At 41.6% G+C, this 26,660-nt stretch overlaps 1 protein-coding gene across 1 annotated transcript in view; it reads right to left on the bottom strand.

Annotated features, from left to right (window-relative positions):
* Positions 1–26,660, bottom strand: part of LOC137383521 (dynein axonemal assembly factor 5-like) — a 116,212-nt gene that overhangs the window by 18,340 nt on the left and 71,212 nt on the right. The window contains exons 7-9 of the mRNA XM_068056560.1: positions 22,622–22,765; positions 13,342–13,510; positions 4,006–4,153 (exon numbers count right to left, since the gene is read on the bottom strand). Coding sequence (XP_067912661.1) covers positions 4,006–4,153; positions 13,342–13,510; positions 22,622–22,765 — 461 coding nt within the window. The remainder of the gene's footprint in view (positions 1–4,005; positions 4,154–13,341; positions 13,511–22,621; positions 22,766–26,660) is intronic.

Genomic DNA, 26,660 nt, shown 5'->3' on the forward strand with positions numbered 1-26,660 from the left:
CGCAACGAGGCCACGCTGCTGCCGAGATCGGTGCGGGCCCTGTTGGCATCAGGGTCAGTGGCGGGCCTCCGCCGTCCCGATCTTCATTGCCTGACCCCACCACCCCCCCACAAGCCTCCACCATTCCCAGCGGCAGAGGGCCTTTAAAATCCAGCCCATTGTGTCTTCCAGATCAAATAAGGAATAAGTTAATGTTATTTAACTTCTCCTGTATCCATTCATGCACTGATTGAGACCTTTTAAACAAAGAACTGTGAAAACATTTTGGCTGGGAACCTGAGTGACGGCAATATGAAGAAGCACAGGTACAAACCATCAAATTCTCTAACAATTTTAACAAGACATAAATCTGTTTTGCTTTGATCACAATGGGGACACAAATAATTTACAAACAGAAAATGCTGAAAACAGTCAGCAAGTCAGGCAACATCTGTGGAGATGGAAATAGAGTTAACATTTCAGGTTGATGACTTTTCTAATGAATGATTCCAGGGATGAGGGATTTTAGTTACAAGGTTAGGTTGGAAAAGTTGGGGTTGTTCTCCCTGGAGCAAAGGAGATTGAGGGGAGATTTGATAGCGGTATACAAGATTATGACTGGCTTAGATAAGTTGGGACAAGGAAAAACTGTTCCCATTAACTGACGGTACAAGGACTAGGGACACAGATTGAAGGTTTTGGGCAAGGGATGCAGGAGGAATGTGAAGAAGAACTTTTTTAGGCAGCGAGTGGTAATGACCTGGAACTCACTGCCCACAAGGGTGGTGGCCGCAGAGACAATGATTTCGAAGGAAACTGCATGGGTGTTTGAAGAAAATAAACATGCAGGACTACAGGAATCGAGTGGGGGTGGGGGGAGTGCGCAAGGGAAGTAGGACTGACTGAATTGCTCAGCGGAGAGTCACCATGGACTCGATGGGTTGAAAGACCACCTTCTATGGAGTAAATGACTCTAAGAAACTGAGGCAGTGAAATTGTGTGTGAAAGGAGGAGTCCAGTCGCAGCATGAGCCACCAGAATGATGGTGTGGGTGGGCGGGTGCAGAATTATCAAAAACCAACACGTTGCATGTTACCTGAGGTTAGATAAGGTGCAACTGGACAACAAGCAAAAAGTGACCTGTGACCGCAGACCCCGATTCCAGATCCTGGGTTATCTGAAACCTTCCTGATGGGTTAAAGAGGCAGATTGTTTGATTACCCTTTGAGCAAAACTCGGTGATTTCTGTCTGTCCAACATCAAATTTCTGCACTTGTTGACTTATCAGCAGGTAACGTGTGCTACTGTATACTAATAAACAATGTCATCTGCAATAATAAAATTGCTTTACTATTGGTAGCTGGCATTTTCTTATAGGGAGCGGGGTGGGGGTCTCCAGGTGCGTTGTTTTTGGAGAGGGTCCCCGCCACACACAAAAATAAAGCTTGAAAACCACTGGCTTTCAGAGTTTTTTCTACGTGAGCTTGGTTACTTAACATAAAAGGAGCTGGCAGTCATTGAAGGCAGCAGAGCAGAGTGCAAGATAGGCGTGGTGCAGAAAGCTGGGTTCGGCTGGTTCAAAACTTGGTTGTTGACTTAGCTTGCTTTACCTTAACTTTTAGCTTTTCCCAATTTTTTTTTATATTTCAATGCGCCATTGAAGGCTGAGCCTTTGATGTTCAGTTGGAGGACTGTGGTCCAAATGGCTGGATTTGTTGGCCGTCCTGAATGATTTCTTTGTTTGTGTATTTCCCAACTCTGCCTGGATGGTAGATAACAGCTGAAGCCTCCTCTCTTGGAAAGGTGTGCAGCTTTTGCACAACGCGGGTTGTGATAAAAGGGGAGGCAGAACACTTCTAGCCATAGGCAATACAGAGGGCACTGCTGCAGTTGATGCAACAAAGTTCTATAGAAAACTTCCAAATTTACAGAAAAAATACTTCAAATTCCAACTTGTGAAAAATATGAAATGCTGCACAAAACAATTTCTCATGTTAGGGATCATTCATAGTACAACTAGTGATATTAACGGGAGGTTAAAAAAAATGACAGATTCTGGTTTTAAAATATGTGAAACTGTACTAACATGCCCAAATCATGCTTACAAATGAATATCAATGCAATTTTAAAAATTAAACGCAGAATTACACTATTGCATTAAAGGGACTGCCATCCCCGTGAGTGAATAAAACAACTAGGACAATTCCTGCAACCAACAAAAACGATTGAGAAAGGTTAAATAAACTGACTGAGGGGCTTGGCATTTAAGGTTGTAGATCGGATTTGGGGTGGGTGGGAGAAATAGGAAGTTGAGGTACTTTTGTCTCTCCTTCCCCAGCTCATTTTTCTCCTTAATTTAATTTTTACTTTCTCTGCACATTCCACACGTACTCTCAATGAAGCAAGATGGACACCATAAATATGGAGAAATTAAGATGTCAGCAATACCATGCAACATTCTAATTCGTATTTTGCTACACCTCATCAATAATGCACATGAGCTTGCGTCAGAAACATTCACTTAGAATGCCAAACTCGAATCTTCCACCAGTAAATGGTACAGTTAGAACCTGCCTGTTAACTTCAAAAGGCTTGTCTCATGGGACAATTGAGAGAAATATCACTTCCATCATGTTTTAATGTGCACAGTCCAGAAGATGGCGCTCCCTTATTACAATTGTTAAAATGACCCCATTTGCTGCCAAAAGTACAGCTCATTCAAGTTCCATCCAAAATAGCACGTAATTAAAAGTAATTTCTTAAAACATAATTAAATACATCTTGTGTGATTGATGTTGGATTATCCAGAGAAGGAAATGTTGATTTTAGTCCAGTTAATAATTCATGCTGAACTGACTAATGCAATTCTACAAGGTGGTCTGCATTCAATGACCCATTTCCAGCTTTGTCTCTGTGTTGGCATTGTTAAGAGAGACTGTTGATAGGTAAAATGTTCACATCAAAGCATAATGTTCATTTGGCTTTGTACAATTTTTCCAATAGGATTTGCACAAGGAAGAAAAAACAAAAATGCTTTTTATTTAAGACCAATCATGTAAAACAGGAAAAAAGAGAAAACAAAATGAGAGAGAAAACAGAACAAGTGGGTGGGCCACTCAGAAATTGTATGATGAACACTTGGAGTCTGGCAGTCTGCATGGCTAAGAAATATCCAGCACCATTAGCACTCATTCGAGACAAAGAATGAGAGTGTGGCCCTTAGCCATGACAGAGAAATTGTGCACCTGTCATCTGAATCATAAGTCTGTAAAATTCCACAAAATAGTAGAAAACATCCTGCATTGATGAAGCCTAATCTATCCCAGAGTACGGTTAGTATCCAGTAATGATTTTCTACAATCATTTCAAATAAAGCACTCGGAAAGTTGCTGTCTCTTATGTCAACCAAAGCTGGCAGGTGCAATGAAACAAAATCATACATTAAATCAATGAGGAAGGAGCAAACCACTTGAAGTGAAATGGTGGCTCATAGCCCCAAACTTTTTCTTTTGCTGCAATTTAATAATTAGCTTCATACCATTACACACAAATTAATTGAAAGCTATTAAAATTGCACTTTGAGACAACTATTCCCAGCATAGAAGGTTGTTTTCAGGAAATGGAGCCATTTGCTGAATGGCACATCATCACCTTTCAAGAAAGTAGCACAGTGGCATGCCCTAAATGGTCCAAATCTCTGATGGGTTGCATGCAATTCCTGAAGCAAGGATCTGTATTTAGGTGCAGAGGAACAAGGGCCTTCAGCTTACCAACAATCACAAGATTAATATCTTTTACTCCCCTGTCACTTAAAATTCTCCTTGCTTTTTCAAACTAACCAATAAGGAGACAGTGTCATCAAACAAACTTTTGAAACAAAAGCACCCCCATTGTCAAGGGGCACAACAAATAGGACTGACCAGACATTTAATTCTTCTTTTATCGGCTTTAAAATGTAAGATATCAAATTTTTACTCAGAGAAATTTGGTATCCAGAACTTAAACCTGCATCTGCTATGTACCTACCCGTGAGAATTCAGCGTTTCATTGGCATTCAGCAACAATTTTGATAACATCGTGAAGACTTTTAAGCGTATCTCGGGATCTCTGCTGGGCTGAAGGCAGGTTTTCAAGACTGGAAAAACTTCATGAAGTGATTCCCCAAGTACAGGACCTGCAGAACACAATGCAGAAAACGCCAGTAAGTGATTCCGTTAGAATAGTACTTTTAAAACGAAGATTTGTTTTCAGAATATTTAACAACTAGATAAACACTATATGCATAAAAGGTTGCTTAGGGATAAACTTTTGGAAAACTAAAATTAATTTTGTCCAGTTAGTTCTATATATCTTGAAGTTAATTGGGAACATGAGTTAAGGAAACCATTACAGAAAGAACACTCATTTTACTTAATTCATCATTTGCACAATTAAGTAAAATACCTTTTGTGTAACAGATGACCACAGATTTCATTGAGTGGTTTTAGAGGTATCCGGTTCCATTTAGGAGCACTGCTAAGCTCAACAAAGTAAACGTACATCTGTGATAAATCTGTCAATTCTTAAAGATCCTATCAGTTGCTCACCTTATACAATGGCTGTGAATTCTGGATTGCTCTCACCAAACTATAAACCTACAATATAAACAGTGCCAATTTGGTAATTTTGCTACTTTGAGATGAAAACTACCACCTACAACTAGCAGGTTAAAAACTGCCTGCAAAGAAACTGAATATGAATTCAGCTGGAGGTAAGCAGTTTCATTTAAACCCAACTTGGCTTCTGCCCTGCAGCAATGCAGAGCTACACAAAACTTGTCTGGAACATGCCCTAGATTTGTAATAATACACTATGTAAAGTTATGGAAAACGGTCAGATCTGAATCTGCAATGGAACAAGTGCAACATTATCTGCATGGTCTGGCTACTTGACTACAGGAATATTTAATATGGATCTTTTGACATCTTTGAACACATTTTTGATGGTGGTGGTAGCTAATTTGATTAGCAATATCTAATGTTCTTCAATTGCATATTTTTCAAATATTACCAAATGCAAATAATAAAACCACTGTACTTTATTTGTGTACCTCCTGCCGATACCAAACAATATAACAGAAATTTTCCTCTTCCATGCTCTCCTGCCTGCCATTTTCTGTTCAATGAATAGGGAATTAGAGGTGGAAGACTGCAGAAGCACAGAATGCCAACAGTAGTGAATGTCACATTCTCAGGTACTGTGTGACTGCCACCTGCTAGCTTGTGTCACAATGTGCAAAGCCCTCAAATGCAAGATTTTGAAAGTGCCAATATCAGGGTACAGATGGCAGAGATACAAGTTTGCTCCTGCTATTGGGGACAATTTAAACTAACTCGGCAGGGATGTGGGAACCAGGAGGTAATATCAGAGAGGAATACCAAGATGCACAGAATACTGGGAGAGACAGATAGCACTGGAGTAGAAAATAGTAAGTTATTAGATGGGCTCAGAGTAAGGGAGAAAGCAATCAAGTCTATATAGGGTTACTGTGTATGTATGGAGTCTGGTAAATAAGATTGGCGAGTTACAGGAGCGGATTGCCATGTGGAAATATGATGTGGCAATAACAGAGATCTGGCTCAAAGGCAGGCAGGACTTGGTATTAAATATTCCTGGATACAAGATGTTCAGGGAAGATAAGAAAGTAAAGAAAGGAGGGGAGGAGAGGCAGTACTGATTGACAACACTGCAGTGCTGGAAAGAGTGTGGATGTCCCAGATGGAAAAGGACAGTATCTATTTGGCTAGAGCTAAGGAACAAAAAAGGTGCAATTACATTTCTCAGCGTAGTCTATAGGTGACCAACTAGTGGGAAAGATGTGGAGGAACAAATTTGCAAGGAAATTACAGAAAGCTGCAAGAATTATAAAGTTGCTATAATGGGGGAACCTTAATTATTCAAATATAGACTTCGACAGTAGTAGTGTAAAGGACAGAGAGGAGCAAGAGTTCCTAGAGTGTGTACAGCTGTATGCTTCCTGTCCAATGAGAAAGGAGGCACTTCTAGACTTGGTTCTTGGGAATGAGGTGGGCCAAGTGAATCAAGTGTCAGTAGGGGAACATTTAGGGGACAATGATCATTGATTCTAGGTTTAGGATGGCTATGAAAAAGGACAAGGAACAATACAGAGCGAGAATAATTGACTGGGAGAAAGCCAATTTCAACGGGTAATAATGGATCTCACCCAGATAAATTGGAATCAAAGGTTTGTGGGCAAAATGGTACCTGAACAGCGGGCTGCCTTTAAAGAGATAATTCAGGCACAGTCAAAGTATATTCCCACGAAAGGGAAAGGTAGAGCAAACAAATCCAGAGCTCCCTGGATGACAAGAGACATTAAGAAAAAGTTTGCTTAGGACAGATGTCAGGTGGATAATACAACTGAAAACCAGTCTGAATATAGAAGGTTCAGAGGAGAGGTGAAAAAGCCAATAAGAGAAGCAAAACAGAGAGTATGAAGACTGGCAGCTAACATAAAAGGGGAATCCAAAAGTCTTCTGTGGGCATATAAATGGTAAAAGGGTGGTAAAAGGAGAAGTGGGGCCGATTAGGGACCAAAGGGGAATCCCATATGGAGCCAGGGGGCATAGCTGAGGTATTTTAAATGAATATTTTGCATCTGTCTTTACCAAGGCACTTCACTGACTCCAGTCAGTTTAACTTTGAAGGTGGGGAAGCTTCTTAATTCAGGACGAAATTAATAGTCACTTGGACAAATGCAGGTAAATTAAGGAAAGCCAGCTTGGATTTGTTAAGGGCAAATCACAGTTAACTAATTTGGTGGAGAGTTTTCTGATGAGATAACAGAGGGCTGATGAGGGTAGTGCTGTTGGTGTGGTGTACATGGACTTCCAAAAGGCATCTGATAAAGTGCCACACAACAGACTTGTGAGCAAAATTATAGCTCATGGAATAAATGGAACAGTAGCAACATGGATACGAAATTGGCTGAGTGACAGGAAACAGAGTAGAGGTTAATGGACGTTTTTCAGACTGGAGGAAAGTTTGTAGTGGAGTTCCCCAGAGTCAGTGTTAGGACCCTTGTTTTTCCTGATATACTTTAGTGACCTAGACCTTGGTGTACAGGACACAATTTCAAAATTTGCGAATGGTACTTGGAAGCATCATGAACTGTGAGGAGGATAGTGTAGAACTTCAAAAGGACAGAGATAGGTTAGTGGAATGGGCCGTCAAGTGACAGTTGAAATTTCATGCAGAGAAGCGTCAAGTGATTTATTTTGGTAGAAAGAACACGGAAAGACGATATAAATTAAACAGTACAAAACTAAAGGGGGTGCAACAGCAGAGGGGCCTGAAGGTATATGTGCATAAGTCATCGAAGGTGGCAGGACAAGTTGAGAGAACAGTTAATAAAGCATACAGCATCCTGGAGCATAGAGTACAAAAGCAGGGAAGTTATGTTAAACCTGTATAGACCACTAGTTTGGCCTCAACTGTAGTGTGTCCAGTTCTGGGCACCACATTTTAGGAAAGATGTGAAGGCATTAGAGAGGGTGCAGAAAAGATTCACAAGAATGGTTTCAGGGACGAGGAACTTCAGTCACTTGGATAGACTGGAGAAGTTGGGACTGCTTTCCTTGAAGAGAAGGTTGAGAGGAAATTTGATAGAGGTATTTAAAATCATGAGTCTGGACAGAATAGATAGGAAAAAACTATACCTACTGGTGGAAGGATTGAGAACAAGAGGGCACATATTTAGGTTAATTGGCAAAAGAAGCAATGGAGATATGACGAAAAACTTTCACGCAGTGAGTGGTTACGATCTGGAATGCAAAGCCTGAGAGTGTGGTGGAGGCAAGTTCAATCAAAGCATTCAAGAGGGAATTGGATTATCTGAAAAGGAAGAATGTGCAGAGCTACCAGGAGAAGACAGGGGAGTGGCACTAGGTGAATTGCTCCTTTGGACTGCCAGCGCAGACATGACGGGGCCAAATGGCCTCCTGTGCTCTAACAATTCTGTGATAGGTGTCAATAATACATTGTTTAAAATAGTTCTGAGGATCTTCACAATAGCTCAGCAAAAGCCCTAATATATGCCCAAGTAAATCTTCTGTTTTGAGGCACAGCAAAACACAACCATTCCAAGTGTATATATAGGCTCAAAACCTCCACACATCCTTCAACTAGCAGCACACAAAACAGGAGACTCTTACTACAATAGCAAGTGACACTCAATGTTTTAACCAATAGTAGACTTACTCAGTGCTTACTGGGTACTTAAAATAATTTTGCAACCCTACCAGATTGCAACTGTTTGTTGAACTGGCCATCCTATATTATCTCAGAGGAGATGGTTTCTATTCATGATGGAAAAGCCTAAGGGGAGGAAAGCCAAAAGGAACATGCTCATTGCAGGTTGAAGGAAATGTGGAATTATCTCAAGGTTGAGAGACTGCTGTAACAAAACGACAAATTAATAAAAGGAAAGGGAATACAGTCAACCAAATAGTATGTAGGTGCATACTGGGGGTGGGGGTGGGAGATGTGACAGAAGAATGTTGCTATTTAACAGACAGACAGACAACAGACAAGACAGAAAATACCACCAGAAAACAAGAAATGCTGGAAACAGTCAGCAGGTTTGGCAGCATTTGTGGAGAGAGAATTTCCAGCATTTCTTGTTTTTACTTCTGATTTCCAGCATCCGCAGTATTTTGCTTTTACCAGAAAACAAGAGACCAGCATGGAAACCAAATATTTATCCAAACATTTCCAGTTTGTAAGAAGAATAAGGAAGAAACCTGCCAACAATATCAGCTTAAATACAATAGAAAATAAGGATGTTTCTTGGCTCCTCTGTCCAGGGAGTAGATGAGGCACTTTATGCTGGCTATTTGCCAATTTAACACAATGATGGCAAGACATTCTAAACACAGAAATCCATTAGCATCTGAAAAAAAGACATGTTTTGATGAAGGATATATAACCCAAAATGTTAAACTGCTCTTTCTCCTTTCAGATGTTGATACACATGTATTCTAGCATTTTCTCTTATTTCATACTTTATCGCATTCGCAGATTATTTTTCTGTTCATCTACAAAACAGTACCGAAAGCTTGCATAACAAATATTTGATGCAAATTGTAAAAGTCCTTTGATTGCATTTCCACACAGGCCACCAACAAAATCTAAAATCATTCAATTGCTCACCACACCCAACATTTTGGCCCTTATTTTGCATTAATAATAATGTTGAGGTTGTCAGTGCTCACTGTTATTATGGAGTAAATCGGATAGCACCTTCAGGAGCACACACATGTGCAGTTAAACACCGAAACCTGGAAGCTTTGGTCCAAGTTCCCCTGCTCCTCCACAGGTCATGCTATAACAGAACCTCGCCAGCATTGAAATATATGTAATTGCATGAAGTTGAGGTATTTAACCACTACACATGCAAGAAGTAGGTTAGAGCTGGTGCATTCAGGAGTTCATAAAATTTTAGTGGCATGATATGTACTGAAAAAACTGGTTGCATTCTCTAGAGCCCTCGATGTCAATTTGTGGCGGGGTGAGCCTGAAGATGGCCCAGGATGAAGCCCGCCACGGACCTCGACGTTGGCAGGACCCGGCCTGATATTGCCGGTGGCGGTGAGGCCTCGTGGCCCCCCCACCCCACCCCACCCCCGCACTTGGTGACAGGACTGCAATTTAAATATTTATATAAATAATTAAAATACTTGAATTAAGACTCTTCCGTTGCCCCCAAATGTCCTGCTGCGATCTTCACCCCAGCGGCCAACACTGCCACGCCTTTGGATCGCTGTCTGGGGAAACTAAGTGCAACACTGGTGGGGAGGAGGCAAGTTTCTCAGTGGAGGGTGTCAAATTAGTGTCATGGGTGCAGGGGATGATGGGAAGGGTTATAGTTTATGCAATTGTAGTGGGGGGGGGAAAATCAGATAGTAAAGATAAGTGTTTTGGGGTGGGGGAAGGGCAAAAGGGATGTATTTATTTAACTTTATTTCTTTAAATATTTAAGTTTGTCAGTAGAGCGAACAGCCCTTTAAAAATGGTGTCAACGCCTGCGCACAGGCAGCTGGCGCCATTGCCAGGGACGGAAAGATTTGGGCGGTGGGCTTATAGAATTCAGTCCAACCTCTAGCTCTAAACATTTTATTTTAGCAGTGTGGCATCTCATTCCTTCAGATGTTAAGTAGTGTTGGAATTTTTTTTCAAAAAAGGAACTAATTTTTTTCCACTTTTCCTGTCCATCTCTTTTATCTCCATCACATCTTTCCCAATCTTTATTTCGCTTTCTGTACATTGTTAAAACCTAATTTATATTTCTTGCTTTATACTTCCTGACTTAGATTCTGTGTGTTTCAAAGAGGAATCTTCAATGTGACTGGTTGAAGAGCCTCACTATTTTGTGCCCTGCTCACAGATGCTACCACATGTCCTGTAGACAGCGTCACACTGGATCAGACGCTGGATTAAAGCAAGTCTGTGCTTGAAAGCCTGCAAAAAATGTATGGGCAGCTGTCAGAGAGGAATGGCGATCAGTATTCCTTCACCGCTGACTGCAAAATCTGAGCCATTAAAACTAAGTGGTAGCAGATCATAATGCTGTGCATGAGAAGGCTAGTAAGGGACTGAGTGACACACCGGATAAGATCTGGAAGCCTAAGGCTTGAAGCTAGCCCAAATTGATGGAATGAAAGTCTTCTATCCCCATCAGTCAAGAAGGTACAAAATGAAATGAGGTTAAAAGTGCAGTTCTTTGAAAAAGTGGCTGTTCAAACTGTGCAAAAAGATACCAGGAGCAGACGGAGTCTTTGGGATAACGAAGATTCAAGCAGGAGCACAAAACAAGGAGTATTTACAGTTTAGAAACGGATCTTTGGTAAATAAACTTTCTCTACCATTTATGTGTCAAGAAGGATAATTACTTTGACCAGCAAAACTGCTGGTGTGTGTATTCATATCCATCATTGAGAGTAGGGTTTGGAACTGTCGTACAAGATTATGTCAAGTCCAGTAACCAGATTATTGCAATTGGCATAATTGTCATCTTGGGTACAGAATTCAGCGAGGATTGTATTAAAATAAATTATAGCTTCCGGAATGTAGAAGACAAAATTTCCTTATGGGAACCATTGCAACAAGGAGCTTTATACTGCATAAGTTCCATGCTATAATTGACATGGTTGTTGGATGTTGATACTGGATGCAAAGAGTAGAAAAACATTTCATGCCCCTAGCACACACGCCTTTCAATTTAATGAGCAAAAACATTGAAGTGCAGCTAGCTTGACTATTTTAACAAAACATAAACTTGCACATTAAATAGATGAGTATATACAACTCTTTCTTTAAAATTTCCTTTTATTTTTCTCCCTCGCAACCCACACAAATGCTTTCATCGAAAAGTTCACTGCCCCAGCAGTTACAATGCTGTGGCACAGTCGTTAGCACCGCAGCCTCACAGCTCCAGCGACCCGGGTTCGATTCCGGGTACTGCCTGTGTGGAGTTTGCAAGTTCTCCGTGTGTCTGCGTGGGTTTTCTCCAGGTGCTCCGGTTTCCTCCCACAAGCCACAAAACTTGCAGGTTGGTAGGTAAATTGGCCATTATAAATTGCCCCTAGTATAGGTAGGTGGTAGGGAAATATAGGGACAGGTGGGGATGTGGTAGGAATATGGGATTAGTGTAGGATTAGTTTAAATGGGTGGTTGATGGTTGGCACAGACTCGGTGGGCCGAAGGGCCTGTTTCAGTGCTGTATCTCCAAACTAAACTAAATCTAAAATTTATACGTGAGACTTTCACCCATCCACTTGCTGTCTTGACCCAGGAGACGTGGTTGCCACTGGGTAGAAGCACTCTCCTCAGGAAAACCTCCAAATTTCACTCAATACAGGGACTCCAATGCAAATCTCCTGCCAATATTCCACCATTGCAGTTACCACAGAACTCACACTTACTGGATTTTGAATTATGCATTTCATTGTACTGCAATAGTAATTCCAGACTTGCCCTGATTAAAAAATCCTTTAAGCAGGAAATGGAAGAAAAACCTTTATACAAGTCTGTAAGCAGAGCGGTTACCTACTTTAAATGCCTTATTACAGAAGTGCAATTAAGCTCACTTTGTTCCTGCCTGGATAGATTTATTCAATTGGAAACCACATTAAATTAAAATAAACCCACTGGAAAAAAAGTTTAATAAAATGGAACCACCATTACAAACCATGAAGGAAGGAGCATCCCTGGTGGACAGTGGAAATAGGAGGATATTTGAGTGACCCCATAGTTTGGTCTTTCACGCTTGGCACTGTAATACATTCGGCAGATAAACTGATCTGTTTCGAAGAAGGGTCACTGACCCGAGAAAGCATCTCTTTCCACAGATGCTGCCAGACCTGCTGAGTGGTTCCAGCATTTCTTGTGTTTATATTTGATCTGAGTCTTTCTCGGCTGTGATGTTGATTTATATCAGACAGGAGAAGATTGGAGTTAAAAGACTGGAAAATTAATCTTCTACTCATATTTTTGACAGACACTTTGGAAGGTGAATAATCGGGGTGCAGATAATAGAAGCTCTTACTACAATTACATAGGGCTTTGCTGAGCTTTGGTCCCCTATTTAAGAAAGTATATCCTTGCCTTCGAGAGAGTGCAATGAAGATTCACTAGACTGATTTCTGAGATAAGGAAAATGTCTTATGATGAAAGAATGAGTAGAGTAGGCTGATATTGTCTAGAATTTAGAAGAATGAGAGGTGATCTAACTGAAACATATACAATTGTTAAAGTGCTTGATAGGGCAGGTGTTGGGATGATGTTCCCCCTGGCTGGGGGGGTCTAGAACTAGGGGTTCCACTGTATCAGAATAAGGGCCTAGCCATTCAGGACCGAGATGTAAAGAAATTTCTTCACTCAAAGGGTTGTAAATATTTGGAATTCTCTACCCCAGAGAGCTGTGGATGCTCAGTCATTGAGTATATTCAAGACAGAGGTCGATAGAGTTTTGGGTAAAAAAAAGGGAATTAAGGGATGTGAGGATAGTGCGGGAAGGTGCAATTGAGGGAAATGATCAGCCGTGATCATATTGAATAGTGGAGCAGAATCGAAGGGCCAAATAGCCTATTCCAGCTCCTATTGCTTCTCGTTTCACTATAGCATTTTGGATATATAGTATCCCTATCCAAATGGATACTACTCGAGTCTTGATATTCTGAAACTTACCATGACTTTTCAAATATGCAAAAACTTTCATGTGCAAAACGTGGAAAAAAGCTATTTATGCGCAAGATGTCAGCTGTGTAAAATTTGACTGAGTGACACACAATTTATCCTCCTTACCAGATTGAGTAATAATAGTTTCAAACTGCAGGTGCTGCACAGAGTAGCTGGTCCACTGATGCTGCGTGTCAGCCACCCATCCAATCAGCTGACTTATATGCTGTCTATACAGGTCCAAAAAGTTATCCAAGTTCTGTGCTGCAGCGAGGGAAGCCAAGGTCTTCTCTACCTGCAACCAGTTCACAGGTTTCATTTTGCAGTATGTTAAGAATAGCAGCTCACTATTATTAGCTACAAAGTGTAGACTGTTTACAGTAGACTTATCAATGCAGACCCAATTTGTCCACTATATCTGGTGTCTGTTGCAAGCAAACAAACTGGGTCTATCAGGTTGCAGTGCTATAATGAACGATGCCAAAGCTTCTTATTTTGATAGTTACACAGTTGTCAGCAGACAAGTAAAAAAATGAAAAAGGTTTTAAGGGTGATCCAATCTTGCATCATACCAAACTGCTATTGGAGAGCACCAGAGGGTAGAAGAGGCAGATACAACAAACGTAGGCCTGCATGAGGTACAATTTACACAGCCAAAGTGATAAAAGTCCACTGGGAACAAAAACAATGAATCTTGCATATATATTTATCTTGCAAACGGAATGGATTGCCTGAATGGGTGGTGGAAAAGATTCAGTAATAGCTTTCGAAAGGGAATTGGTAACATACACAAAGGAAAAAATGCAGGGCTCTGGGGGAAGAGCAGGGGAGTGGGACTAACAGGATAGCTCTTTCAAAGAGCCAGCACAGGCACAATGGGCTGAATGGCCCCCTCTGTGCTTTATGATTCTATGTAACGCATTTGCCCAGACACATTGCTTCCATGTAAGAAAGAGACCATTGGTCTATGCCCATCTCCACTGCATACTGCTCCACCTGCAAATAAAGAACCGTGGTTCCAGTCAATTAACGGCTCAAAGCACATTTACATAGAACAGATCCGGAAAGGTTTTATCTGTACATTAAATCCATATAAGGGGGTCGGTTAGCTCAGTTGACTAGATGTGTGAAATGCAGAAGGACACCACCATGCAAGGAGGCGCTCATTAAGGTACAGTATCTACATTCAAAATGTGTTCCATTTTTATTTTATGTATCTTTTGTCAGCATGAAACACTCCTTTGACATGAAGCATAAAACTCCCTCAAGTTCTTTTCTAGCAATGTGACAAACTCCAAACCTCATTATGATCACCTACTACTGGCCCAAAGCAATGCTTCGAGTTCCCACACCATCGATCCTCACAGTCTTTTAGGGACAGATTGCCAATTTGTGCCTAATTACTGAAAATTTCGTGCTGTGGCCGTGTTCCCATTAGGAAACGGATGGAGACTGCCCCAAGTTATTTCACTTATGACCCCTTAGAACGGGTACAGAGAACAGACTCCCATCTCATTATTATGGGCTGAATTCAAACTGGATGTGAGAGTGTGCTAACTGTACTTCCAAAGTCTTCAGATTCTCAGCATTTTTTAAACCTTTATTCACAATTTTATATAGGATTAAAACATCCTGTGATATACGCACATTTCTTAAATTCTCAACAAGAAATTATAAACCAGCATCCCTCTGACTGTACCAGGATGCATTTTCCATCCTGTTGCCACGTAAACCATCCTTTCGGCTGTAGCTCAGTGGGTAGCACTCTTACCTTAGAGACGGAAGGTTGTGGGTTTAAGACCCACTCTAGGCACTTATACACAAAATCTAAGCTGACACACCCACTGTAGTACTGAGGAAGTACTGCACTGTCAGATGTCCCATTTTTCAGATCAGTCGTTAAACTCAAGCCCCATCCACTGTCTCAGGTGAATGTAAAAGATCCCATGGCATTATTGTGAAGAGCAGGGGAGATCTTCCAACTGTCCTGGCCAATATTTATTCCTCGACTGACATCACTACAACAGATGATCTTGTCATTGTCACATTGTTGTTTGTGGGAGCTAGCTGTGTGCAAATTGGCTGCCACGTTTCCTACATGACAACAGTGACTTCACTTCAGAAAGTACTTAACTTTGGGATGTTCTGAGATTGTGAAAAGAAGCGAGATAAAAGTAAATCTTTCTTCTTTCTAATTGAAAAAGGCAATTAGTGCAAAATCACGTGTGTGGGTGGGGATGGGAGAGCAGGGGAGGAAGAGGTTTGGGGGACGATTTGTGATGTAGAACCATGCCCATTAGAAATTTGATTGAGACTGATCCAAAGCTATTTCATGTGTGACACCAACAGTCTTTTGTACCACTTACCTGGGTTGGATTCAAAGTCAGGTTCCAGATTTCAAATGATTTTACGCTCTTAGCGTCACTCAAAGAAATTCACTTCTGAGAGTGTTACCAGAGAAAGGTTGGCACATTTTGAAGACTACAAAGGCAATAAAGCATCTGGGCAATTAAGGCAGACTAGCCTTGACCTCCTAGTGAATAACACAGTCAGCCAGCCAATCTAAGGCTCCTGCAAGAATAGACACTTTCGTGTGATACTTCAAAAAGGTGGCATAGTTTTTCAATGATTTGAGAAAAAGTGGTACAATATACAGGGCGGCACAGTGGCGCAGTGGTTAGCACCGCAGCCTCTCAGCTCCAGCGACCCGGGTTCAATTCTGGGTACTGCCTGTGTGGAGTTTGCAAGTTCTCCCTGTGTCTGCGTGGGTTTTCGCCGGGTGCTCCGGTTTCCTCCCACAGCCAAAGACTTGCAGGTTGATAGGTAAATTGGCCATTATAAATTGCCCCTAGTATAGGTAGGTGGTAGGGGAATATAGGGACAGGTGGGGATGTGGTAGGAATGTAGGATTAGTATAAATGGGTGGTTGATGGTCGGCACAGACTCGGTGGGCTGAAGGGCCTGATTCAGTGCTGTATCTCTAAATAAATAAATAAACAAACAAACAACAGTGGGACAAACTAGCCCTAGTTCATTATAGAGGAAGTGAAAATTATTCCCAATATATTTTTCCAAGGTTCTCTCCACGCATTAAACAAGTGCATTGCCACCTTGGTGGCAGAGCACATTGGTACTCATTCAGCTGCATCACAAAGTGAAAAGATAAAGGTTCAAACCTGTAATTCTACACAGGTCAGTACATGGGGAATGGTTCAAAGTGGAGACCAGCTACTTTACCATAAGAAAGGCAAGAGCATTAGAAGTGCATACCATCTCAATGGCTGGTTACTGCACTGTACTTGCAGATTCCCTTGAAGCTTCTCAGCTGTCTGTCCTTTCTGCCAGCAAATGGTATATTGTACAAGAGCACCCAAGAAAAGGGTTGGCGGGAATCTGTATGTGCACTTTTCCCTTTTTTTTTGCCCCTGCTCAAGTGTCTCCCTAAAAAGCAATGCGATCAAAAAAATGGTCAGACTTCCTCTCTCACACAGAGTGCTTCACCTTGAATTGGAAAACTGATTCATTTTGTCCATTCCCCAATCAGATCAGGAAATGGAACAAGTTGAAAATAGCTACAGAATTTTTTTCCCCTGAAGGTAGTAAATGGAAACTGAACATATCTTTTGCTTCATTACTTTTTTAAAAAAATTAGCCTTTGGAATCAGCAGCAACAGCCATTGCTCAGGATCAGAGACTAGGATTTGTTCTCTGAAATGTTTCCAATGACTGAACATGAATACACTCACTGGACTAGAAAGCAGCACATAGCATTGCAAAGATTTCCAAGCACTTAAGGTGCCTAAATATTAATTATGACAGTTTGCACACGCTGTCAAAAGATAATTACCGAAATTCCAAATCACTAACAGCTGGAACTCAAAGCTACTCCAGCTCCATGTCAGTCTTCAGATGCCTTGATATTTGTGAAAACTAATTTGGGCATTTTAACCTCAAAATATATGCACATCATACATCATCGGAATTTCCAATGCACCACGTTTGAGTAAAGCAATTTACGCATTGAATTATTAAAACCATTATATTTGGATAATTTTGGGTGCATGGTGTTCCACTGTCCAACACTTGTTTTGCATTACTCTTGTATTGAAAATCTTAAGAGCAGCCACTTTTTCTCTTTATATTTGTTACTAAGTACAACTTTAACTTGGATTGAATTTTCATTGATGAGGCATTAAGAATTTAGCATCATAAATCTTAAGAACGAGAATCAAATCAAATCAAATCTTGAGCAGGAAATTGCATTCAGCCCAAGAAAGCTGTCCCATTGCCACAGTCAAGCCCAACTCACTTCTCACCATATCACTCGTATCCTTCTCCCTCCAGAAGGATATCCACCTGTCTTTTGAATCACTAACTATTCCAATAGCATTCTCTTATTAACTTGTTCCTACGTTACATCAATGACATCAAAAGTACTTCATTGGTTGGAAAGCATTTTGGGACATCCTGAGGTTGTGAAAGGTGCTTTATAAATGCAAATTCCTCCTTTCTTTATTATCCAGTAGTTTGATCACCCTTTGGTTTAGAGTTCCACCTGATTTCCTTCTCGAGTCTGAACCACTTGTTAGTCTGAGCAATTTATCTGGATTATTTTTGCCAAATCCTTTCATAATCCTGAAAACTTCAATCTGGTGACCTCAAAGGGTCCTGCTTTACAAAGCAAATGAGCCCAACTTGCTTAACCTGCCCTCCGAACTTAAGTTGCTGATAGCCGCAATGATCTTCATTGCTCACCTCTCAAAGACAATAATGTTAATTCCAATGATGAGGTAAGATGATTCTACCAGTACTTTTGATGGAGTCTGTTCAAAGCCTTCTGTATAGCGATTTTACTACCTCTAAATGTACCTATCATAACCTCTGCATCACCAACTCGTTCTTTCACACTAAACCCTGTCATCAGGTTTCATGGAGGCACCCAAGATCGCGTCGTTGGCACCAGTTAGACCTCATTGTCACAAGGCGAGCCGCCTTAAACAGTGTTCAAATCACACGCAGCTTCCACAGTGCGGACTGCGACACCGACCACTCCCTGGTGTGCAGCAAGGTTAGACTCAGACCAAAGAAGTTGCATCATTCCAAGCAGAAGGGCCACCCGCGCATCAACACGAGCAGAATTTCTCACCCACAGCTGTTACAAAAATTTCTAAATTCACTTGTAACAGCCCTTCAAAACACTCCCACAGGGGATGCTGAGACCATGTGGGCCCACATCAGAGACGCCATCTATGAGTCAGCTTTGACCACCTACGGCAAAAGTGCGAAGAGAAATGCAGACTGGTTTCAATCTCATAATGAAGAGCTGGAACCTGTCATAGCCGCTAAGCGCATTGCACTGTTGAACTACAAGAAAGCCCCCAGCGATTTAACATCTGCAGCACTTCAAGCAGCCAGAAGCACTGCACAAAGAACAGCCAGGCGCTGCGCAAACGACTACTGGCAACACCTATGCAGTCATATTCAGCTGGCCTCAGACACCGGAAACATCAGAGGAATGTATGATGGCATTCAGAGAGCTCTTGGGCCAACCATCAAGAAGACCACCCCCCTCAAATCTAAATCAGGGGACATAATCACTGACCAACGCAAACAAATGGACCGCTGGGTTGAGCACGACCTCGAACTGTATTCCAGGGAGAATGTCGTCACTGAGACTGCCCTCAATGCAGCCCAGCCTCTACCAGTCATGGATGAGCTGGACATACAGCCAACAAAATCGGAACTCAGTGATGCCATTGATTCTCTAGCCAGCGGAAAAGCCCCTGGGAAGGACAGCATTACCCCTGAAATAATCAAGCGTGCCAAGCCTGCTATACTCTCAGCACTACATGAACTGCTATTCCTGTGCTGGGACGAGGGAGCAGTACCCCAGGACATGCGCGATGCCAATATCATCACCCTCTATAAAAACAAAGGTGACCGCGGTGACTGCAACAACTACCGTGGAATCTCCCTGCTCAGCATAGTGGGGAAAGTCTTTGCTCGAGTCGCTCTGAACAGGGTCCAGAAGCTGGCCGAGCGCGTCTACCCTGAGGCACAATGTGGCTTTCGTGCAGAGAGATCGACCGTTGACATGCTGTTCTCCCTTCGTCAGATACAGGAGAAATGCCATGAACAACAGATGCCCCTCTACATTGCTTTCATTGATCTCACCAAAGCTACTAAGTATCATCACCTCATTCCATGACAATATGAAAGGCACAATTCAACATGGTGGCTCCTCATTAGAGCCCTTTCCTATCCTGAGTGGCGTGAAACAGGGCTGTGTTCTCGCACCCACACTTTTTGGGATTTTCTTCTCCCTGCTGCTTTCACATGCGTTCAAGTCCTCTGAAGAAGGAATTTTCCTCCACACAAGATCAGGGGGCAGGTTGTTCAACCTTGCCCGTCTAAGAGCGAAGTCCAAAGTACGGAAAGTCCTCATCAGGGAACTCCTCTTTGCTGACTATGCTGCTTTAACATCTCACACTGAAGAGTGCCTGCAGAGTCTCATCGACAGGTTTGCGGCTGCCTGCAATGAATTTGGCCTAACCATCAGCCTCAAGAAAATGAACATCATGGGGCAGGACGTCAGAAATGCTCCATCCATCAATATTGGCGACCACACTCTGGAAGTGGTTCAAGAGTTCACCTACCTAGGCTCAATTATCACCAGTAACCTGTCTCTAGATGCAGAAATCAACAAGTGCATGGGAAAGGCTTCCACTGCAATGTCCAGACTGGCCAAGAGAGTGCGGGAAAATGGTGCACTGACAGGGAACACAAAAGTCCGAGTGTATCAGGCCTGTGTCCTCAGTACCTTGCTCTATGTCAGCGAGGCCTGGACAACGTATGTCAGCCAAGAGCGACGTCTCAATTCATTCCACCTTCGCTGCCTCCGGAGAATATTTGGCATCAGGTGGCAGGACCGTATATCCAACACAGAAGTCTTTGAGGCGGCCAACATCCCCAGCTTATACACACTACTGAGTCAGCAGCGCTTGAGATGGCTTGGCCATGTGAGCCGCATGGAAGATGGCAGGATCCCCAAAGACACATTGTACAGCGAGCTCGCCACTGGTATCAGACCCACCGGCCGTCCAAGTCTCCGCTTTAAAGATGTCTGCAAACGCGACATGAAATCCTGTGACATTGATCACAAGTCATGGGAGTCAGTTGCCAGCGTCCGCCAGAGCTGGCGGGCAGCCATAAAGGCGGGGCTAAAGTGTGGCGAGTCGAAGAGACTTAGCAGTTGGCAGGAAAAAAGACAGAGGCTCAAGGGGAGAGCCAACTGTGTAACAGCCCCAACAAACAAATTTCTCTGCAGCACCTGTGGAAGAGCCGGTCACTCTAGAATTGGCCTTTATAGCCACTCCAGGCACTGCTTCACAAACTACTGACCACCTCCAGGCACTTATCCATTGTCTCTCGAGATAAGGAGGCCAAAGAAGAAATCTCAACTCTAATCCTTACTAATCCAACCTACCAGCATTTTTGCCTTTTCGACTGTACTTTAGCACTGTTTCATAGATCTACCCACTAAAGAAGGGACCTCGTTTGCTATAACGTGGTTACATTTAACATAACATAAACTTCCCAATTAGGTTCCATGCTCCCATACTGAATATTTTACACTTAGCTGCAAAGAACTGCAAGTCCACTTATTCCTCTAGTGTCACCAATACAAAAAAATCTAAATCGTTTTGAATTGTTCATCATCTGCCGACTTGCCAGTTTTACTTCCTATAACTTCAACCAAAGCACAAACATTAAAATAGCAGAAGGTCTCAACAGCAACCACCTGAGGTATCCAGCTCATAACTGCTTCCCAATCTGAAAATAAACTACTTTTATTTAAAGCTGATTTTCTATTCGGTGCGACACTTCACCTCCTATTTAATGCCAAATCAATGTGGAAATTATCAAAAGCTTTCCGATAATTGGGCGGCGCAGTGGTTAGCACCGCAGCCTCACAGCTCCAGCGACCTGGGTTCAATTCTGGGTACTGCCTGTGCGGAGTTTGCAAGTTCGCCCTGTGACCGCGTGGGTTTTCGCCGGGTGCTCCGGTTTCCTCCCACAGCCGAAGATTTGCAGGTTGATAGGTAAATTGGCCGTTATAAATTGCCCCTAGTATAGGTAGGTGGTGGGGGAATTGTGGGGATGTGATAAGGAATATGGGATTAATGTAGGATTAGTATAAAATGGGTGGTTGATGATCGGCACAGACTCGGTGGGCCGAAGGGCCTGTTTCAGTGCTGTATCTCTAAATAAAAATAAAATAAAAAATCCAACTCCATATTAACTGTATTTATCCTATCCATCACACCAGAAATCTCTTGGAAATTTTTGTCAGGTTGGTCAAACATGATCTCTTGTCCCTGAATTATCTTTTAACTAGTTATGAAAAGTACAGTGAAGCTCAAAATCCAAGCAAAACTACATCATAGTGCTGGCGGACAGAAGCAAATCACTATTTTGACATCACAATACTAATGGCAGCAATTTTAGTGCACCTTTGCTGACAATGCAATCGACTATAGGGTCAGAACTTGGTTAGATAAGAGATGGCAAGGATAGAGAGAGGGCATAAATAATGATGCAAGTGAGAGAGAAAATGCACACAGAAACAAACTTCACAATGGATAGGTGACAACATATTGAATTATTCCAATTGAAAAAAAAAATAAAGGACATGTATTTACATAGTGCCTTTCATGACCAGTCCCAAAACACTTTACAGTCAATGAAGTACTTTTGAAGTGCAGTCACTGTTGTAAAGTAGGAAACATTGCAGCCAATTTGCACACAGTAAGCTCTGACAAACAATGTGATAATGACCAGATAATGCGTTTTGTGACTTCGATTGAGGGATAAATATTGGCCTTGACACTGGGGATAACTCCCCCCCCTCTTCAAAATGATGCTGTGGGATCGGAAAGCGCAGTAGGGTCTCGGTTTAACTTCTTATCCAAAAGACAGTGCTGCCAATTAGTGCAGCACTCCCTCAGTACTGCACTGGAGTGTCAGCTTTGAATTTTGGGCTCAGGTCCTGGAGTGGGACTTGAAACAACAATCTTCAGACTCAGAGGCAAGGGTACTGAGCCACAGCTGACACAAGGATTACATTCCTTCAGTGTACCTTGTATTAAGTTTAAAAACTTGGGATCAATTCAAGCTATTCAACATTTCTTCCACTGAAAACCACTTCAACTCTCAGGAAAGTCAAACACATTGCAAGATGGAACTTCAGCTATAAATAAGAATGTTCTTAAAATTCAAGCTAGACAACAGTAAACTCATTCATTTAGGCTTTGAAATGGTTGGCTCTCTCAAAAATATCAATAGCCAAGTTACAGATGAACTTTATTCAACTAACTGATGTGGACAGGTTTGCACTTTGTAATACCTTCATTTCCAGTTCTTGGTCAGATGTTAAGGACGCAATGGTCACCAGCACCTTAAGCACTGGCAGATTGATTTCACTGCATTGCTTCCCACAGACTGTAATTAAGATCTGAACACACAGAAGCAGTTGTTCCAAATACTCCACCTACAGGCATCATAAAGAAGAAAATAAAAGAACCAATTAATATTTTGCATCAGAAATTCACATCCCATTTTACTCTTTCACTGGTGATATTTTTGTACTTATGAATAGAATCCCATGGGAATGCACATGGCCTTAATGGAAATTTGTTGCAAACTTGATCCCAAAGCTTTATTAGATGCTTTTACATTATAAAGTCATAGATGTTTTTAATATTAAAAATTGTATGACTTCTGTGGTGGAAACAGAAGCAAAAAGTGCACTTCAAGTTTAATACTGGAAACCTACACACTTCCCACAGATTATCAACTGCTTCATTAGACATAAACATCCTGCTCGGAGAAGCAGCAGGCAAAAGATAAAATTTCAAACCAGTTTCCTGGTTCAAGCATTGCTGGCTGGTAAACTTTTTGATAATGGCCAACATTGACAGATATACTTTTCTACATCATCATCTTTGGATCTTTATTTTTTCTCCCATATTACTTTGTTGTGTACTTCATTTCCATTCATTTGATTGCTGGTTTTATGAAACTGCAAAAAGATTATTGCTGATCTAAAGAAGAGATCGACACCCAGTATGTGTGACCTCAATGTGTGCTAAAGCACCGCTCCTTTTGTACAAACATAATATTTTCTCTCCAACTTGTTTAGACAAAAGCCACAAATCTATTTTCTCATACCATTTTCTCATAGTTGTCATTAATGCAATAGATTCAAAAGCATGGATCCAATTTCATTCAGCTGGGCTGCCAGGTGCAAAATTTGGCCGAGGACAGAGGGGTAAATACTTCCAGAGAAAACGCTGAACGCTTTTTGAAAGGAGTGAATTTCCTTCTACAACAAAGAATCTCAATTTGCTGTTTGACTGATTATCATGTATTCTCTTTAGCAGCCACTACTAACACCTGGCTCTGATCGGTAGAAGAAATTTCTATCCAGGTCAAATCTATACAAACTATTTGATGCAGGAAAAATTCTGCCTTTACTTCTCAAAGATGTGGCTGAACGAATGTCAATGTTTGGCAGTAAGTCTTGCTTTGCCTTGATATCGTCATAATTTCATTCATAAACTGTAAAATTGGCAATTTAAAGTATTTTTTAAATGTTGTCAAGTGGTGAATCAAATGTAACACATTTTAAGAAGCTATCAAAGAAAGGAAGAAAAACCACAATAGAAAACGCATATCAGTGGCAACTATCCTTCCTATAATGGCGGTGTCCAGTTACTACCTGCATGTGATGCTGACAGCTCGATCCTGACAAGGCATAGCCGTAGTGGGTGGATCGGATCCTTTTCATAACATGTTGCGCAAGGAATGTGTGTTGGCAGCAACCAACCAGAGATAATAGCCAATACTAAGCTTTGAAATAGAACACATGTGCCATATGGCTTAGATCGGTAGCCATGTACAGAACAAGTGCCAGACTGCATGGGAGACCAAAACCAAGATGGTAGAACTACTTATACGAAGACATGAGTTGGAAAGCTACAATGGGCAAACAGGTCGCAAGAGGTGGCAGAAAGGAAAATCTGATGCGAGGTACCATGGCATTTATGGTCTGATGACTGATTAGCATAAACACACAGCCAACCACTTTATGGCATAGTACCACTGCAATATCCCTATTAAAGCAGACAGGATGTGGAACTTGACTGCATATTCAGTTCTTGGGAGCATCAAGTGCATAGATTTACCACCCAAACAGGAACTAGGCTTGTTCTGATATAAAGCACCTTCACTTCCATTAGTTGAAATCATGCCATGAGAGCACATTAGATGATGTTCTTCAAATACAATTTCCATCTCAGCAAGTAGAAACTGCTGTAAAGTGAGCATGTGTAGCGATCCAACCAGAGAAGTACTGACTTAACCCTTAGTGATCAAAGGAGGATCGGCCATTTGAGTTAAGTACCACAGAGGCTGTGGACAACCATTAAACTGATCAGTATAAGACAGTATATTCAGGAGAGGCAAGGCAGGGGCAGGAAACTGGAAATGTGCAAGTTAAAACAGCAAAAATATGGATGAAATGGTAAGACAAAAAAGTAGAAATAAAGTGCTCTATGTGTTTTAATCTTTATTTTAGTAGTACAAAGTTATTACAGTAAAGATGCATATGAATGGTATTGGTACACTAATGGCAGTATTACTTCCAATGTCAAGAGCAGTCGAGTAAATCTGTAATTCTGTGAAGCTGCCAATGGTCTAAAGGTTAAGGTACATCCGGTAAATGTAAAAAAGGAATGATGTTACTGTATTTGAGGAGCAATCATTGGCTAATAATTTTCTTTCAATTAAGTATTATTTTTATTAGAAACACTGTGTGTTTAAGCTTCCAACACTCTCCTCACTGACAGCTAGTGCCTGGTTAATAAGTGATGACAACTTGTTCCAAACAGGGCTTCCAGAAACCACTAATAGTGTCCCAATTTTTCCTTTTCTTTGCTTGTGGATGCAAAATAAACATACTCATGTCACATTAACATTTCAGAGAATAAATGGAAGAAAAACAGGTTTGTTTAATACAATGAGCTAGTATGATGGCGTTATAACCAAACTGGGTTTAGTTAATACAGACCTTCAGCTTAAGTGACGCAGTACTTTACATGGATTACAGGACAGCCCATTCTGAAGGCTCATGTATTGTTTCAAGTGTGAGCAAATGGGTCTCTGGCGTATGCATTCAGGCAAATTCCTCATGTCTGAAGATTCAAATGTCATTAGGTTGTCCAAACTTGCAAGCTTATTTGGAAACAAATCATTAAAATGTACAGATAACAAATCACAGAAAAGTTATTGTTTTAATTCCTGTGCTCAGATTGGTTACAATTACTGGTCCCTACATTGCTGGTCAAGCAAGAATTACAAAAGGTGGAGACCAGTCTGATTTATATAAGCATTTTGATCACCTAATTCATTGTTATTTTAGTTCGTGACGAACCTTTCAAACAACCTGTGCTGAATTGGCTGAATTCCCAGAGACATATTTCAGGCTCAATGCTAAAACTTTTAAAACTATGGTAAACCTTGCAATACAGAAATAATTACCATAGAGTTAACAAAAACACCAAAGTGTTTTGGGACTATACCTGTTTCATTATTAATTGGATCATCTATGAATTTATCAATAACTGAAAATGCAAGACAAATAAAGAGGTCAAGGTAATTAGCATGACCAAAACAAAATTAATGATATAGATGAGGGAATTAAATGTAATATATCCAATTTTGCAGACGACACAAAGCTGGGTGGGAGTGTGAGCTGTGAGGAGGATGCAGAGAAGCTCCAGTGTGATTTGGACAGGTTGAGTGAGTGAGCAAATACATGGCAGATGCAGTATAATGTGGATAAATGTGAGGTTATCCACTTTGGTGGCAAAAACAGAGACAGATTATCTGAACGGTGATAGATTGGGAAAGGGGGAGGTGCAGCGAGACCTGGGTGTCCTTGTGCACCAGTCGCTGAAAGTAAGCATGCAGGTGCAGCAGGCAGTTAAGAAGGCAAATGGTATGTTGGCCTTCATAGCGAGGATTCGAGTACAGGAGCAAGGATGTCTTGCTGCACTTATACAAGGCCTTGGTGAGACCACATCTGGAGTATTGTGTGCAGTTTTGGTCTCCTTATCTGAGGAAGGATGTTCTTGTTATGGAGGGAGTGCAGCGAAGGTTCACCAGACTGATTCCTGGGATGGCAGGACTGACGCATGAAGAGAGATTGGGTCGATTAGGCTAGTGTTCGCTGGAGTTTAGAAGAATGAGAGGGGATCTTACGGAAACCTACAAAATTCTAACAGGACTGGACAGACTAGATGCAGGAAGGCTGTTCCCGATGGCGGGGAAGTCCAGGACCAGGGGTCACAGTCTAAGGATAAGGGGTAAGCCATTTAGGACTG

This window comes from Heterodontus francisci, chromosome 24 (genome assembly GCF_036365525.1).
Source record: "Heterodontus francisci isolate sHetFra1 chromosome 24, sHetFra1.hap1, whole genome shotgun sequence".
NCBI classification, from domain to species: domain Eukaryota; kingdom Metazoa; phylum Chordata; class Chondrichthyes; order Heterodontiformes; family Heterodontidae; genus Heterodontus; species Heterodontus francisci.